A 16,893-nucleotide genomic window follows, 5' to 3' on the forward strand; every position below is an offset into this window, starting at 1 on the left:
GGTAAAATAGAAATTAAAGAAATTGGGTTCAATTCGCTGAAATCTCAAAAGAGGTGAATAACTTTTCAAATTTAATAAAATTAGTGTGATTAAACTTTTTTTTATTGAAGCAACGTCGATACTCTATTTAAATTAGGGGTGTACCACTACCAGAAATACGGGTATTACCAACGGGAAGATACCCACGAATGAAAAATAGTGGCAAATTATATGATCGTGATAATCACTTGCAACGTCTTGTATCTCCGTGGCTAAATTTTGTGGATTTTTTCGACGGTTTTATTTGTTAGTAGCTAACTTGAGATGACTTTCCTCGTTTACCACAGACCTAACGATCACCGTGACGAATTCAAACGATTTTCACTTCAAAATTTCGCCTTTAATTTAGCGTTTTCCTCCATTCCTTTCAAAATATTTTTATGCAGTGTATACTTTTTCTCAATTTTTATGCAGGCTTTTCCAATTCTCCAATTATTAGTTTTTTCTCCCTTTTTCCTTTCTAGTGCTACCGCTCAAAAATTATATTCTGCCATATCTCCGAATCTTTTTTTAATTTTTCTTTCTTGATTTAAAAGTAATTTTTTTTGTGTGGTTGTGTTGTTCATTACTTTATAAAAATCATATTGTAATATAATAAAAAAAGACTAATTCATATACATACAATTTTACTATTTATATTTTTTAGTTGTCACTTTTTTTTATTCGTACTCTTTTTTGGCCAAATACAGTTTCAGTGTTGAATTTCACATTATGCATTAATTTAGAGACTTTAGTAATGAAATAAAATAATCCAATTAAAAATGAATGTTAAAATTATAAAAAGAATATCAAAAGAGTATAAAAAAAATACATATTTATCTTTAATAAAATAACTCTAACTAATTCTAAAAAATAAAAAATATTAACTATGATTGATTGGAATAATAACTAATTTAATTACTCACTATTAATTTAGTGCAATATTAATGAACAAAGTTCTAACTCTTAAAATTTAGAATATTAGTTTTATAACTACATTTTATTATTCTGTCTATTTATTAACATTTTATTAATTTAATAAAAAAATAAAATAAAATAAACTTTATGGAAGTTCATTTTTTAACTATGTACAAAATTTTTATTCTTTTTTAAGCCAAAGGTATCAAATTTTTAAGTTTTAAGTTTATTTATTTTAATTTTTATTGATTCCATTTTTTTTAAATCCAACGGGTCAAAATTCTAAATTTTAATTTGTATGTAAAATTTTTAAAATATAATTTAAAGTTATAAAATTTACAATTTAATATTTTTATTAAAATTAAATTTTATTCTAAATTAAAAATGATAGTTACTTCACTAAACAAAATTCAAATTAACATTTATAATAAGATAAATGAAATTTTTAGCGGTAATGTTAAATGTAACTTTTATTTAGTAGCCCACTCACTCCGTTTTTACGATAACTCCCTCACATTATTTTTTCCCCAAATTCCCTATTTGTTAGCTCTTGTAATTGATTCAAGTTTGATAACATGCAACCAACCCCTCTCGCTAATAACATTCTCTCCAGTTTCTCCAAATCCGTAATTTCTTAACTCCTGCACTCAGGTCAAGTCAACTAACCTTCAGAGTAAATCCGTTATGCTCAATCCGTTCTTGTTTAAATTCTGAGTACGATCGCATTAGACATTTTGTGGAAGAGAAGGGACTATGATTTGCAGTAGTTCAAGTACCGTCAGTTCGAATCGCCAAAGAAGCAAGCAAAATCGGCGGAATCCGATTCTACGGCAAATCGCGAAGAAGACTTGAAGGAACCCTAGGTTGCTTCATTGCACCTCCTTCACCGTCACTCTTTCTGGAGGTAGTGCTCTGAATCTTGCCTCTCTAAAATACTGGTCGATTTAAATTTTCTCTTCTTGTTGTTGGTGGAAATGAGTGCATTGTCTTGGATTTGCATGTTTTATTCATTTATCTTTTGATGGTATAGAGAATGAACTTTTGGTATAAAGTATAATTTAAATGCATAAATATAATTGTCTACTTAGTAGTACGTACTAATGTGATTAATTATATTCCTAGTTAACTTTAGTTCTCTTTTATATGCTGAAATTTATAAAATCAACATTATTTTGGTAATGCTCATAGCCATAGCAAGGTAGGAAATAAGAGTTATTATTTACATTTCTTATCATTTTTTGTGTTTCTTACTTTTGAGTCTAATTTTATGCATTTAGTTCTATATATTCTAAACCACTTTAGAAGAAGAAGTTCCACCATTTAGATCACTATGATAGCATCCATTCTTCAAACATGTAATTTTTTATATACTTAACTTTTTTAAGAGCCTAGTCTTTGTGAATATTTCTTTTTATATGAGTGTTATTTTGTGATCATAACAATGTTAATAAATGTAGATTAAACTATCTCAACGAGAGAGATTTTAGTTTGATGTATGAAGAAGAAGGAAGTTCCAAGAATGGTAAGAAGCATTCTATACGTTGATCAAATAGAAATGAGGTGACAGTAAAAAAAACTTCTTAAAAAATTGTAAGGATATTTTATTTGATTTGCTTCTTTTAACCTTTCTTTTATTATAATACTACACAGTAATTGAGATTGTTGATTCTTTCAATTGTTAAAGCGAAGTTGTTGTGTGATTGAAATTTGAAATTATTTAATAGAGAATAAGAAAAGAGAATTCATAACTGAAGTGGAGGCTATAGGTCATGTTAGACATAAACATCTTATGTGCCTACTTGGAGGGAGTTAACAGGTATTTATTTTTAGCAAAGTAAATCATTTTAAGTTATTATCTATGCTCTCACAACTCCTGAGTACATAATATCTGTTTCTTTGTATTATCAATAGCATTTTTATTTGTTTTTGTTTCAATATTTAAGCTACTAATGGATGAATATGTGAACAATGGTAACTTAAAGTAATGGATGCATGTTGCCATGGAACAAGGGACATTTACCTGGGAGATCCGCATGTTCGATATGCTCGATAGTTACCTGGTAAGTTCAACTTTCTACTCTAAAATATTGATCTTGTTAATTGCTAATACATTTCTATTTTTATTTTTAAATTCTGTCTCTAAATGATTTTGATTGTAATCTGATATCTTACTTACTTACATGAAGCAATTGAATTGAAAATTGTTTAGCAGGATATAAGTCTAGCAATATATAATATATTGATTGATGAGGAGTTTAATGATATATTTTATGTTGTGAAAATGAAAACTCAGCTTTATTGGGTATGCATTTTTACTTTTTTTTTTTAACATGAAACTATTATTTTAAATAATGTCTTGGAACATTTTTTTTCATGAATTAAGAGATAACACAATCTTATTTGAATGTTTTCGCAGGTACTCCAATGAAGACGTTAGAGATCTAATAATGATGCATTATGATACTTGATTTTGTAATAGTTTAAACTCATTTAGTTCAGGATATTTGCTTTTCAACATTATTACTTAAATTTCATATTTTTATTAATAAGAATTCTACTTATATGGATATGGCTAATTTTTTTTAATTTTATACGATATAATTTTGTACTAAGTAGCATCTTTATTTTATATATATATATATATATTTTTTTAATTTATCTTTTATGATTAGCCACGGAAAAAATCATGGCTAAATAACCCACTAACATTAGCCACGGACAAAATTGTGGCGAAAAAACCCAGTCCGCCAATATTAGCCACGGACAAAATTGTAGCAAAATTATACTTGTTGATTATATTGTTGTCATTTAGCCACGGTTTAAAGCGTGGCTAAAATAGTAAAAACCGTGGCTATTTAAATGTCTCCACGGGTCACAAAACCGTGGTTAACAGGCCAAAAAACGTGGCTAACTGAAAATGCGTCGCCCTTGTTAGCCACGGATACCCATTCGTTGCTAACGCTTCATCGCCACGGTTTTTCTTGATTTTAGCCACGGTTTTTTTCGTACGCGGATCGGATCGGATCAGGTATGGCCGAAAATTCGATCTGATTCGTATAATTTCCATCGGATCAGATTAGATATGATATCTGTGTTTTTTAGTGTTGGATCCGATGCGATCCGTAAATGTGCGGATCGGATCGGATCGGATATCGGTATATCTGCATAATTGAACCTTCTCTTTTTAATATATTTCTATGTAAAAAATTCAATAAAAATATTTCTTTCACATTTTTAAACTTATTTATTCCTAAAATATTTTTAATCAAATTTTTCCTAAATAACAAAAATAAAATAATACAATATATAAATAATAATTACTAACTAAAATATATAAACAAGTAAATATAATACCAAACATATATATTTTTAATTTTTAATTATTATTGTGCGGATCCGCGAATCGGATATGCGGATGTAGAGAAGATATTTGCGATCCGATTGGTAAAGGATTGTGCGGATTGGATCGTATCCGCAATTTTCGGATCGGATGCGGATATTTACCACGGATCTGCAGATACGATCCGATTCATGAACACCCCTAATTTAAATGGTGTTATATTTTGGAATTTGCGATGATTTTTTAAACTACCACAAAAACTAATCCCTAAATTTTAAAAGTCGTTTGTTGGTAAACTATAGAAAATCAATTTTTATGACGATTTTAAACCGTTGCAATTTCTAAAATAAATCATCATCATCTCTACTTGACGCATGTGTTGTAGTGTATTACTTATATATTTCAGAAAATTAATGCATAATTTTAGAAAAAGAAAAAAGAAATTGAGTTGAATTTGTTCTAATATCAATAGAGGTAAATACTTTTTTCAAAAAAAAAAATTAAAAATTAAAAAAATAAAAAGATGATTGATTGAACAAAGAATTTGATCTATCCTTTTACAGTGAAATTGACTAAAGGAGCATATTTTACCCACACATTTTCATAGTACTATAGCAAGATCCTCATATAGATTGTTATTTTCACACTTTGCAAACATGAAGTGTAGTGATATTTACCAGCTGAGATAGGACATCATCAGTTATATGTTGAAGCAATTGTCACTTTCCAAGTTACAGGATCACTTTACAATATTCCAAAGTTGATACTGTTCCCAACAGTAACAACATCATAAGCCACTGGGAAATTTGTCTAACCATTTAGCCATTGACTTCTAAGTTCTAATACTCTTCTCTTCCTGTACTTCCTTTAAGGAAATTTGTAGTTTTGTGTTTTGTACATCTAACGAAACTTCACATCATTAATCACAAATAATTCAGAAAGCACAATGTAAGAGGCGTGCGTGAAACCAGTCTTTTTTTTTTTTCAAGCATAAACATACTAACCTACATACATATAATTATAACATTACAAGTTAATAAAAAAGTTTATGGAACAAAATCTTATATGATGACCACCAAAAGCTAATTAACTATTTGAAACATATTATTGATGACTAGCAGAAACAAAATGTATGTTTATGAGTTTTGTTGACTAAAACCCTTAACTCACTTGTTAAAATACTGGAAAAGATAAATTTGAACACATATATACAGATAATGTAATTGGTTATAGCGCATAAAAGTGTTTGTCTAACTTATTAAAAAGGGTTAAAAATTAATATTTAATTTTAAAAATATAAAAATAAATAATTATTAAATATTCAAAATTTGCCATAAAAATAAGTTAAGCAAAAATTAAACACCCAATTATAAGTATTATAAAATTCACCTATAAATAGATAGAAATATATATTATCCGTACCTATACTTGTAATATATATGGGACAATATTTGCTTTAACAAAAATTTTACATATATATATAAATTATTATCAAATTAGTTATTATATATTTTATACACGTAACTGATTTAATAGTTAATTTTTGTTGCTTTAATTACTTAGATCACTTCAACTATCAAATAAAATGTGAATTCGATTTATATTTTCAAATTTTATCTCATGTAATAGATACTTCCCATGCTACTATTTTTTTTTTTTGGATAGATGATGAAAAATAAAAAAATAAAAAAAATTATTTTATGTGTTATTTGGATAAAGAAAAAATAAATAAAAAATAAAGAAAAAAATTTGTTCTATTTAAAAAAAATTGAGAAAAAAAATTATAATAAACGAAAATTATATTAATATCCTTAGAACTTTTTATTTCTTTTATTAATTAAAGGGTGAATTAATAATTTTATTCTTGTTTACACATTTTCTCTTTATTTTCTTCTCTAGTAAATTTCACTTTATTTTTTTCTTCCATCCTATTTTCCTTTTTTATCCAAACAACAAAAAATTTCATATTTTTATCCATTTTCTTTCCTTCTATATTTCCTTAATCCAATTAGAAGAATGATATGAATATATATATATATATATATATACTTATAAAAATTTTATTTTAATTTATATACAATATTTCAATTAGATTTATAGATTTAAATAATTTTTTAAATAATAAATTTAAAAATTAATTATTTTTATTAATTAGATAATAAATATCTATATAAAACTTTTTATATGTTGTGTGCATGAAAATTAAAATTTATTTATATAAATTGCCCTCTGCTCATAAAATACCACTACTCATTTTCTTTTCCTCCAAAATCAATCATACATGCTATAAATATATAAAAAAATTAGCTATTCGTATAAATTATAAACTAAAATATAAATTATATATTTAAAATAAATTAAAAACATTTATATTTATAACAAAATATATAATAATTAATTTAGCAATTAATTTTTTGTAACATTTTTCGTCCAAAATTCATTTTGCCATTCTTGTTGCTTAAGCAAAGAGATCGATATGCATTATTTTCCCAAGCAAATACAAATCCAAATGATGATATTGTACCAATAAATATAAATATTACCATTTCGACTCTTTTCTTTTTTTTACACTTTTCTAATTGATCATTGTTTAATTAAACAAAGGGTCGACCCAAGTCAATACCCGAACCACCACCCTTGCCTTGTGTTAAGGATCCTATAACCCACAAACTCGGATCCTTACCACCATGCAAGGAATTCTTCTCCACGCGCGGTTCGTTCTTGACTCAAACACCCCTCACCCCTCGCGTCTTTCACACGCGCCACCTATTACAATCATAATCTACACAAATGCTGGTACATAAAATAAATACTCAATGTAAATTAATTAATCTTCTAAACCAACAAAAAGAAAAAATAAAAAGAAAGGACTCACGCGACCGAATATTGCGTCACGTGACAGTCAACCCTCGGATTGAAGTGCCGCTTTTATCTTCTGAACCGTACATGAGATGAGGTTGTTCACCGTCTCCACCGACTCCACCGTGAGTTTCGCCGTAGGGAGGCTGTTCACGAGTATCTGAAATGCCACCGTGAGAAGTGACCCACCTCCTGATTGTGACACAGTATTCTGGTCGTTTCTGCCACCGGATCCGTCAGGTGCAACGGCGAATCCAGATGGCAGAAGCGCCACGTAAGCCGAGTCACCACCATTCATGACCAAATGCATGGCTGGAATGTCCACTGGCGCGTACACTACAAGCGACCCAGACGCGTCTGTGCATGTCTCTTGCAATATCAACATGCTACTCTGATTTGAATTCATAGCCTGAAGAAGAAAAAATAGAAATAAAAAAATATATAATCAGTATTTTTGTGTTGTCATTTTCCTTGAGGTCAGTATGGGGGGCTAGTCAAACCTTGGTACCACTTTCTTTTCCTTCTTGTGAAATTAAATTTATTTTGGGAAAGAATTTATTTTAGCAAGAAACAATGAGGTCAGAAGTGAGAAGTGAGAAATAATAAAATAAAAAAAGGTAGAAAGTTGACAAAAGTTGCTGTTATTTTGACTTTTTTTGGGCAAAAGTTATGCTGAAACAAACGCTGCCCTATTTCTGCTGAGAGTTGTCTTGATAGATACTTCCAATATTTCCGAACCTGTCCCTTCTTGATTTCACCTTTTTCATCCCAACACTACACGACAAAATCTACATTTGACGTTTTCTTCCTTCATCTCACGGACATTTTTCTCACTAAACAACAATGCAAACTAATATAGCTACCTTCACAGGTTGGATATAATAATAATAATAATAATAATAATAATAATAATAATAATAATAATAATAATAATATGTAGAAAAACTATTAGATTTTTAGTCTAAACAAATTGATTAAAATTAGAAGGAGTTTTCGTTTTCGTTTTCGTTTCAATATTTTTCAGAATGAAATCATACTATAACGCAAAGAGTTACATTGTTATAATTAAAAATTGTCGTTTAATATTGAACAAGTACTATTCTTAGGAAGACGCTCCCTATCGTATTATTCATTGTTTTCGAAACCATTAATTATGAGAAAATAAGTTAACATATCTATCCATTAATTCATTCATTTCTCTTAATAAAATCCAACCTTATCCTATCATTTTCAATAAACCAAGGCTGAAAACATTCTCCCAAAACATATTTTATTCAATCTTATTCTTAATACCAAACAAAAACATACTCTATTTTTCCCCTTATCTTTGTCACTTTCTAATGCACAATTAAATCAATTAATTGAATATCAAATAACTAATATAATGATATACTAAAAAGTAACGCTAACATTAAATAAAAAAATATAAGAATATGAATAGTGTGAAATAGAAAACTTACACTGGCTCGTAGTAGTGAAACACAGTTGCCATGGTCTTGTCCCTTGGCAATGTGAGCCATCTCCTGCATGGGTCCGCCATTGGAAAGTATGTCCCACTCGCTCCTCAGCCTCTCATCGCGGAGGAAATCAAAGAGCCTCTGGGGCGAGACTGGCAGCCACACGGATGTGGCTGCGCTCAGGACGATCCCAGGAGGCTCCCCAGGATCATCAAGGCTCTTCCTTGTCATCACCCTCACGTCTTCGCCGAAGTTGCCGGCGTTGAGCTTGTTCCATTTGTGCACCGTTGAGGCACAAACACCGGCGCAGAAGTTGTTGGTCATGCGTTGCGCCAGCTTCAGCATGCTACGCCTTCCACTCGATGTTATTGCTGCCAATAATTAAAATTTAAATTAACAAATATAACTCGTTGAGTTAGGGTGCATGATGAATCGTAGTTTTTGTGATTATTTTGTACATAATGTCGTAGCATTACATCTATCATATTTAAATTAAAAAAAAAACTAGGGAATTAATTTTTCATACAATATAATTTTTCTAAATTTTCCTTTTTATCTTAAATTTTTAAAAAATAAAAGTTAAAACATTAATTTTATAATAAAATAATTAACTACTTAAAAATTAGTTCTATATATGTATTCTTTTTATAAATGCATTATATATATATATGATAGTCAGTTTAATAATACGGTGAGAGTATACAATTAAATGTCTATTTTAACTAATAAATCCCTTTTCTTATAGCTTTTGTATATAAATTATTTTTCTAATAAAAAGCTGTTTAGTAAATTGGAATAAGCTAAGTGAATGTGAGTATAGAGTCTAGTAGATATTAATAGTAAAAATAGTGAATATTAACACTAAAGATAGTTTTATAAAGTACCTTTTATTTTATGCAATTTATTCATAACATAATAATTTAAAATTATTTTATTTAATTTAATATTTATAGTTATATATATAATATATATAATTATATATTTATTACATCTAAAATTATTCATTTATTTTATCAATAATAACTAAATAAAAAATAAATACCATAAAAAAAATTTATAGCTTTTCTTTTTATTTTCAAACTATATATGACCCTCAAATATTTTTGTATAATAAACTTTAGACACTCGGTATAGTAGATAAATTATTAGACAAAGATAACCTAATTAACCACTAATGCTTATTTATTATAAAATTTAATTAACAATAATTGGTAGTTAGCTAGATCGTGTGAATATTTGTTGATATAATCAAGAAAAATTTTAAAGATCATCATAATTTATTATTTTATTTTTTATTATTAGATTAAAAAAAATTATGCTACGTTTACATTAAAATCAGTCACTAAAATCAGTCATTAGTATAAAATACATGTTAAAATACAAATACACATTAAAAATAAATTAAACTACAGATGTATTTATACACAAATACATTGATACCTGATTTTAGTATACAAATAGTATTTTTTTAAAAAAAATAAATAAAAAAATTGAGTTGATGATTAAGTAACGGCAAAAAATAATAAATTTTGATGATTCCTAATATTTTTCTATAATTAATGCATATAAGTAACTAACTAACCAGAGTGTTCAGGAGGGGAAACAGCAGAGGACATTAAGATGGCTAGGCACTCGCATTGGCGTTGAAGAGTTGCAATCCAACGTTGTGCACCAAACCCCATTCCTGAACTCACCAATGGCCTATACAGCTCGTGGATTTGGCTTTCATCATATTCTGCATGCTCCACCCATGTCACCTGCATTTATATCATTTTAATTTTACTCTCTCATTTTATAATAATGTTGCAATATAGTCAGTAATAACTGTTCTATGCGTGCCATTAATTTTAAGTATATAGTACACGACAAAGGACACTTGCTAAGTGTGCCCGTGACCTAGTTTTCGTGCAAAAGCCAAATTTTTATGCCCTTCTTGGGTGAGAGAACATGTTCGTTGTAAAAGAAAAAAAGGGCAAATTAATTTAAAAGAAAATAACACTCTCCTCCCATAAAATATTAAAATAAAGCTATTTTTTAGCTCACTTGACCAAAATATTCGTTAATAATTATTATAATTATATGTTTAAATTAGTGACAATTGTTTATCTAATTCAAATAATAATAATATAAAATATTTAAAAAGTTATAAATTAAATATTTTTATAATAAAAAATATTTATCACAATAATATTATACTGAAACAAATCACTATCACTAATTTATATATAACTATAATACTGATTAAAGAATGTTTTTTAATCAAATAGATTACAAAACAATTTATTTTAATCTTATATAAATAAAAAGAAAAAGAACATATATAGATATTTCATAGAAAAAAAAGTGGCATTACTTATAACTTATTGTATATCTCTCTGGCAATATATTTATTAGACAATGTTAAGGAGTATTTTATAATAAATAATTGAGAAAGTCTAGGGCCAGCACATTTGTTAAAATCTGGTCAATATTTAACCATCAAAAGAAAAATGATTAATTTTACACCATTAAATATCATCTCACATCATTGAAAATATTAATGATAACTAATTGATGACTAAACATCACAGATTCTACTGGCCTCTTAGCACTCCTCTAAATAATATATTAACACCAATTTAGAGAGAAGAGATACAAAAACTATGTTACTTGTCACTGTTTCTGTTATCTGAATACATATATATACTAGCTAGTATATATATAAATATAAATCTTCTAAAAAGATGATTAAATTTCAATATTTCTAATTATTATTCCACTTCTTAAAATCCTAAAGCATATATAGCACATAGACTATAGAAAGAAAACCTCGGGAAGAAGCCTAAAGATTGTGGCGAAGGAAGGGAGAAGGTATCTTCATCTGATGGAATCAGATCAAGAACAATAAAAAAATTAGTAGTGGATAAAGTAATGCAGGATTTGGAGGAGCTACGTGCAACGTGTTAAGGAGCATCGAGATTTGTAAATATGGCCCCAAACACCCATAAGATACAGACAAAATGTTCAGTCTTTGGTTTTGACTCGAAGAGGGTCTTTGCATTATTCTAAATAATTTATTTAATTTAAATGTAAGAGACCTATATACACTTTTATAATAGGGTGCTGGAACCAGGTCACATATTGTTATATATTGAATAACAATGCTACTACCGATGTAGCATAAAAGATTGGAATAGAAACATCATATGAATTGTTTATAGGATCAAGAAGTAGGTGGCAAAATTATTATTTATTATTATTGGATATACGTAATTAATGTGTTACATACATGGTACAGAAATTTAAGTAATAGGAGAGGCTTCTATTGATTAAACTAATGATATGGATTAACCTAGATTTGTGCAACATGTTGTATTATTCAAGGGAGATATAGAAAATTTATTGCTGAGAACTGAAGTCTGGAATATAATTGATGAGGGACAAGGGGAAGAAGCATCCTAACCCAGGGTGCAAATTCTTTGAGAAGCTAAATTAAATATATAAATATTATTATGGGAATCATCACTGACAGAATGGTTCTACAGTGAGTATACACTAAAACTAGTTTATGAGTGTTACTTTGAATTAGGAGCTCTTTTTATATGTGGCTTGGAAATGCAAAAGCCCCATGATTCCTTAGCCTGGTGTTTTCCCCCCAACTTTAAAATAATATTAATAATAATAATACTGCTAAATTTATTATAGAGACATAAATATTATTATTAGTTAAGTTTATTTTAAAAATTTCAACTACCATGTTGCATTTACTTGCAACCACTTGGGAAAAATACAATAAATGTGAGGAAAACATCAAAGCTGATGTGTATAGATGATATAGTACAATTTAGTCCTATAGTACTATGCTACAACATTTATATAATAATACTATTCACAACACAATGTTTGGACAGAATGTAAATCATTTTTACTGTCTTCAAAAAGAGATTATTGGGATACTAAAAATGCAGTAATAACACAATAAAATCATGCATCTACAACCAAACACCAATGAAATAATAATTATTAGAAAAATTAAATTAAATTAAATTATTACCTTAGAGTAACCATTAGGCATGTCTTGTATAACACAACCAGAAGGGAGTCTTCTACAGCTAACAAAAGTTGGTGCAGCAGAAGAAGGTTCTCTAATGGTGTCTATGGACACATCAACCACAGCCCAAACCCCTTCTGCATGTTGTTTGCAAAATCTTAGAAAATTGACCTCTCTAACAGGAACCAGTGGTGAAAGCACTTGCAGTTCAGCTTGCATCTGATGACTCAAATTTATTTTATTTTATTATCAGTTAGTTAAATTCAATAGAAAAAAAATAAAAAATAAAATATCTAATTTAATTAGTTAACTTACAAGTTGAAGTGCACCGTTTCTAGTTCCATTTATTCCACTAGATATCACTTCTGTTGTAGAAGTTCTTGCAACCATACAAGGGAACATTTCTGACCATCGATTCTGCGTGTGAAAAAGATAATAATGCAAATAAGTTATACACAATATATCCGTAAATATTACATACATCAACTTAAATGCATGAGAAAAAATAAATAAATACATTTAACAAACTAACAAAAATTTGGATTAGCAAAGCAAATTAAACATAAAAAAAACTGAAATATGAAATAAGAAAAATAAGGATGTATTTAGATTGCATTTTATTTTTATTTTTGTTTTTAATATTTTTTATTTTTAAAATTTTATAAAAAAATAAAAATAATAAAATTTTATTTTTTTATTTTTACCTCAATTTGTTTATACCTATAAAAATATTTTTGAATTTAGTGAAAACAAACTAAAATCAATCGCATTCTATTTTAAAAAAGATCCAGCTAAATGTAGAGTGATTTCTGTTTTCGATTCAATAATATTTGATTTGAAAATAGATGAATTTTACACATTAAAATAAAATGAAAGAGAAAGAAATGAGAATATAAAGAATAATGAGAGAAGAAAAAAAAATTGGTAGTTGAAAGAAATTACTGAGTCCATTAAAGTGTCAACAAGAGGCAAGCTATTGATGATGACAATGGCAGTTTCCCTAGAAGCCTCAGAGACAAACCCATTGGGTCTCAAACCAATGCAAGGTGTCACTGTTCTACTGTACTCTTCATGGTTCAACACTTCCCTTCCTCCCATTTCCATTCCCCTTATCCAAAGTGGTTCTCCACTTTGTGCCATCTTCACCAGCTCATCCATTGCACCCAATGCAAGCTCCAAAACCATTGATCTCTCATACCCAGATGATGTATTTGAAGAATTCATCCCATTTGTTGTTGCAATTCCCCTGCTTGGTGGTGTTGGTGATAACACCCCTAAGGTGTTTGATGAAATGCCCATTCCAACAAAATCAGGCCCTAATGGCATTGTTGAACCCACAACAAAGCCTCCATTGTTGCTGTTATTGTTGTTTCCAACTCCAAGCTCTAAGCTTGAGTTTGGCAATGGAGGATGAGGGGCAATTGAGGGAATGGGCCGGCCTAAGAACTTTCCGGCGAGTGCGCACACCCGGTCTAACTCGTCCTTTAACCTCGCATTTTCGATTCGTAGATGCTGTTCTTCCAATGAGATTTCACCAATCATGGTTGGTCCTCCACAGTTTGTGCAAATGGGGTTCCTCATTGCTTCCCTCAATGACATGTTTTCTGCTCTAAGCTTATCGTTCTCTTGCCGGAGTAATGTGTTCTCATGGCGTTCCAATTGTGTCTAACACAGAAAAACAAAAACATTCATAAACAAAGAGAAAAAAAATTTAAGGTTTCAATGGTCCACACTCCACAATAGCAAGAGAAATTTCCTTTTGCACTTTATGTAAAAGTGTGAAAATGACTTGCAAAAATTGGTTAGGACTAATTGGGATTTGTGTATATGTCTTGTATGTGAATGTGATTCCTTCCTTACCTTCATTTGAGTTCTTCTATTTTGGAACCAAAACTTCACTTGCCTTGTTTCCAAGCATAGCCTTTTGCTTAGTTCAAGCCTTTGCTTCTCATCAGGGTGAGGACACTCCTTGAACAGCCTAAAACCATAATCCAAAAAAAAAAAAAAAATCATAAACCCCATCAAAAATTGATGCAACCTTGAAGAAAGGAGAGAAGAAATAAACTTTTTTAAAAAAAAAAAATCAACTTTTTTTGTCTTTTATGAAATGAAAGTAAGAGTTGTTTATGTACGCTTCAAGTTCTTGAATTTGCTGAGGGGTGTGTCGGTGGTAACGCTTCTTCCTGGGTTTGTTGTTGTTGATGTCGGCAGCATCAAGATCATCATCACCTGAGGCACCGTCCATGTTATCACTCCCAGATCTGCTTTCATGCTCTTCTTCCCTGCTCCTTCTCAAACCATTGTTGTTGCTCATCATGTTTCCCTCATAATTATTATTATTATTAGTATTAGGATTGTTATTATTATTATTATCACCCACCAACAACCTGTTATTATTGTTCATCACATCCCCTTGCCCATCCATATTTGTTTGCTGCTAAAGAAAAAAAGAGAAGAGTAAAGCAATAAGCAACTAACACCATCAAAATCCAAGATAAAAAAGATATGATATGAATGAATTTGTGTATGTCTTACAAGTGCTAGAGAGAGAGCAGGTGAGTTGTTGAACATGGATTTGGCCAAATGAGGGTGTGAGATTGCACCAGAAGCCATTATTGTCGCTGCTGTTGCTGCTTCCATGTGGTGGTGGTGGTGGTGGTGGTGGTTTGAAGAACCGTTGTTGTAAGGTATTTCAGCTACCATTCTAGCACCACCACCACCTTGTTTGTTCTCAAGGAACCCCCCAAAACTCATCAAAGTAGCCACTTTTGCTTCCCTTTTGTCCTTCCCTCTAACCTTTTTCTTATTCTAGCAAAGCTGAAATGACTTAGCAGAGAAAGTCATCAATGATTTTTCATTTTCTGAGCGAATTCAGGTACCCCCAGAATTTTCAATGAATAGAGGACCTCGAAATATGAAAAGGGTATCTCAGAATCAGCGTTATATACTTGAAGGCGTGATCAAAATTCAACCTTTTTCAAGCTAAGGAGGAAAACAAAGGACGGAAAAAGAGAGAGAAGACAGAAGGATAAAGCCCCAATGTCTAGCAAGAAAAAAGCAAATAATAATAACAATAGTAATAGATTTCTATTATTTTTCTCTTTCTTCCTAGTAGTTGGAGAGAAAGAAAGAGCAAATAGAAAGCTTGTAGTACTACTGTGAATGGTGAAGGAAGAAGAGAAGACTCTAAGAGAGAGAGAGAGAGAGAGAAGTTTCAGTGATGAGGTGTGGTTAAAAATGAAGCATGGTAACCCTACCCCTCCTACTACTATTTGAGTGATGAGTGATATGTCTCGTTCTATGACTATGCATGCTAAGCCAAGCTAATTGACTATGCTGAAAAGCTTCCAAGATGCTGAAAAAAAAAATATATATCTTTAAAGAAAAGGCTTAGACTTTAGAAAATGAAACTGCTTATAGATTTTTGCACAGATAAGAAAGGAGGAAGAGAGAGAGGGAGAAAGGACAGAGAGATAAAACGCATACACATGTGGGCTCTTGAAAGCCTTACAAAAATGAATGAATCCAAAAAGGGGTAGTTGACTTTTCACACGGTGATACCACCTTTTTGGCAAACTGTTACTACCTCAAAAGAGTAACAAACAAAACGGTGTTACTACTTACTACTATCATTTCCTAAATATTTTTTAAGATACTATTGTATTATTATATATACAAACCTCACATTCAACGCTCAAATTGTAATTAAGGTAAGAAATCTATCAAATTAATTCGATAAATATTAAATAATATAAAACGAGTAGTAGTATTTATTTTTCTCGGTCAATATTCATGTACCCAAAATAGGTCATGTGTAGAGAATAAAAGGTCAAGATTCTTCTTGATAAAATTAAATGTTGGAAGAAAAATTAAAGTTGACGAGGTGACTAGGATGCTCAAAAAAATTTAATGCGTCAATATTCGAAGTAATCTCTAAAAAAAAACTAAATTGGAAAAATAATTGATTTTTTCGCAGCACAAATGCGTGCTTTTTTTTAGGATTAAGTGCTTCTTTTGTATACTCTTCAAAAAGAGGTTTAGCATTTTATGGCGCTCTTATTTTAATATTTAATAAATTTTTACTTTTTAGAAATTTTTGAGAAATATTTTCATCGAACAAATTGGTTTTTCAGTCAAATAAATGTTTTAATTAATGTTTTAATATGTGTATTAGACAAATAAATCTATAAAGTTGCGTTTGAAAAAAAAGACAGAGTAAAAAATTTAAATTAAATTAAGTTTTTGTAATATCTATGAAGCATAGATATTTT

The 16,893-nt window shown here is 29.5% G+C and overlaps 1 protein-coding gene across 3 annotated transcripts; it reads right to left on the reverse strand.

Annotated features, from left to right (window-relative positions):
• Positions 1 to 6,794: 6,794 nt before the first annotated feature.
• Positions 6,795 to 15,925, reverse strand: LOC130973558 (homeobox-leucine zipper protein ANTHOCYANINLESS 2-like). 3 transcript variants are annotated; one of them, XM_057898147.1, is made up of 10 exons: positions 15,158 to 15,925; positions 14,755 to 15,059; positions 14,483 to 14,600; positions 13,565 to 14,287; positions 12,938 to 13,039; positions 12,626 to 12,841; positions 10,175 to 10,349; positions 8,596 to 8,963; positions 7,152 to 7,544; positions 6,795 to 7,069 (listed from the first exon to the last, which is right to left on the reverse strand). In XM_057898147.1, exons 1-9 carry the CDS (start codon positions 15,374 to 15,376, stop codon positions 7,179 to 7,181), a joined length of 2,592 nt encoding a protein of 863 aa, XP_057754130.1. In that variant the 5' UTR covers positions 15,377 to 15,925; the 3' UTR covers positions 6,795 to 7,069; positions 7,152 to 7,178. The 3 variants fall into 3 exon arrangements, with proteins under 3 accessions (XP_057754130.1, XP_057754131.1, XP_057754129.1); XM_057898148.1 differs by having other exon boundaries at positions 6,795 to 7,544; positions 14,755 to 15,056; XM_057898146.1 differs by having other exon boundaries at positions 6,795 to 7,544.
• Between the last annotated feature and the right edge of the window lie 968 nt (positions 15,926 to 16,893).

Source organism: Arachis stenosperma, chromosome 4 (genome assembly GCF_014773155.1).
Source record: "Arachis stenosperma cultivar V10309 chromosome 4, arast.V10309.gnm1.PFL2, whole genome shotgun sequence".
Classification (NCBI taxonomy): Eukaryota; Viridiplantae; Streptophyta; class Magnoliopsida; order Fabales; family Fabaceae; genus Arachis; species Arachis stenosperma.

Bases quoted from the DNA above. Each gene is read 5' to 3' on its own strand.
- LOC130973558 (XM_057898147.1), bottom strand. From the start codon at position 15,376: ATGAGTTTTGGGGGGTTCCTTGAGAACAAACAAGGTGGTGGTGGTGCT. The intron at 14,601-14,754 runs GTACATAAACAA...TTATGGTTTTAG, and splicing joins CAAATTCAAGAACTTGAAGC to GCTGTTCAAGGAGTGTCCTC. The intron at 10,350-12,625 runs GTAATAATTTAA...ATATAAATGCAG, and splicing joins TGCCTAATGGTTACTCTAAG to GTGACATGGGTGGAGCATGC.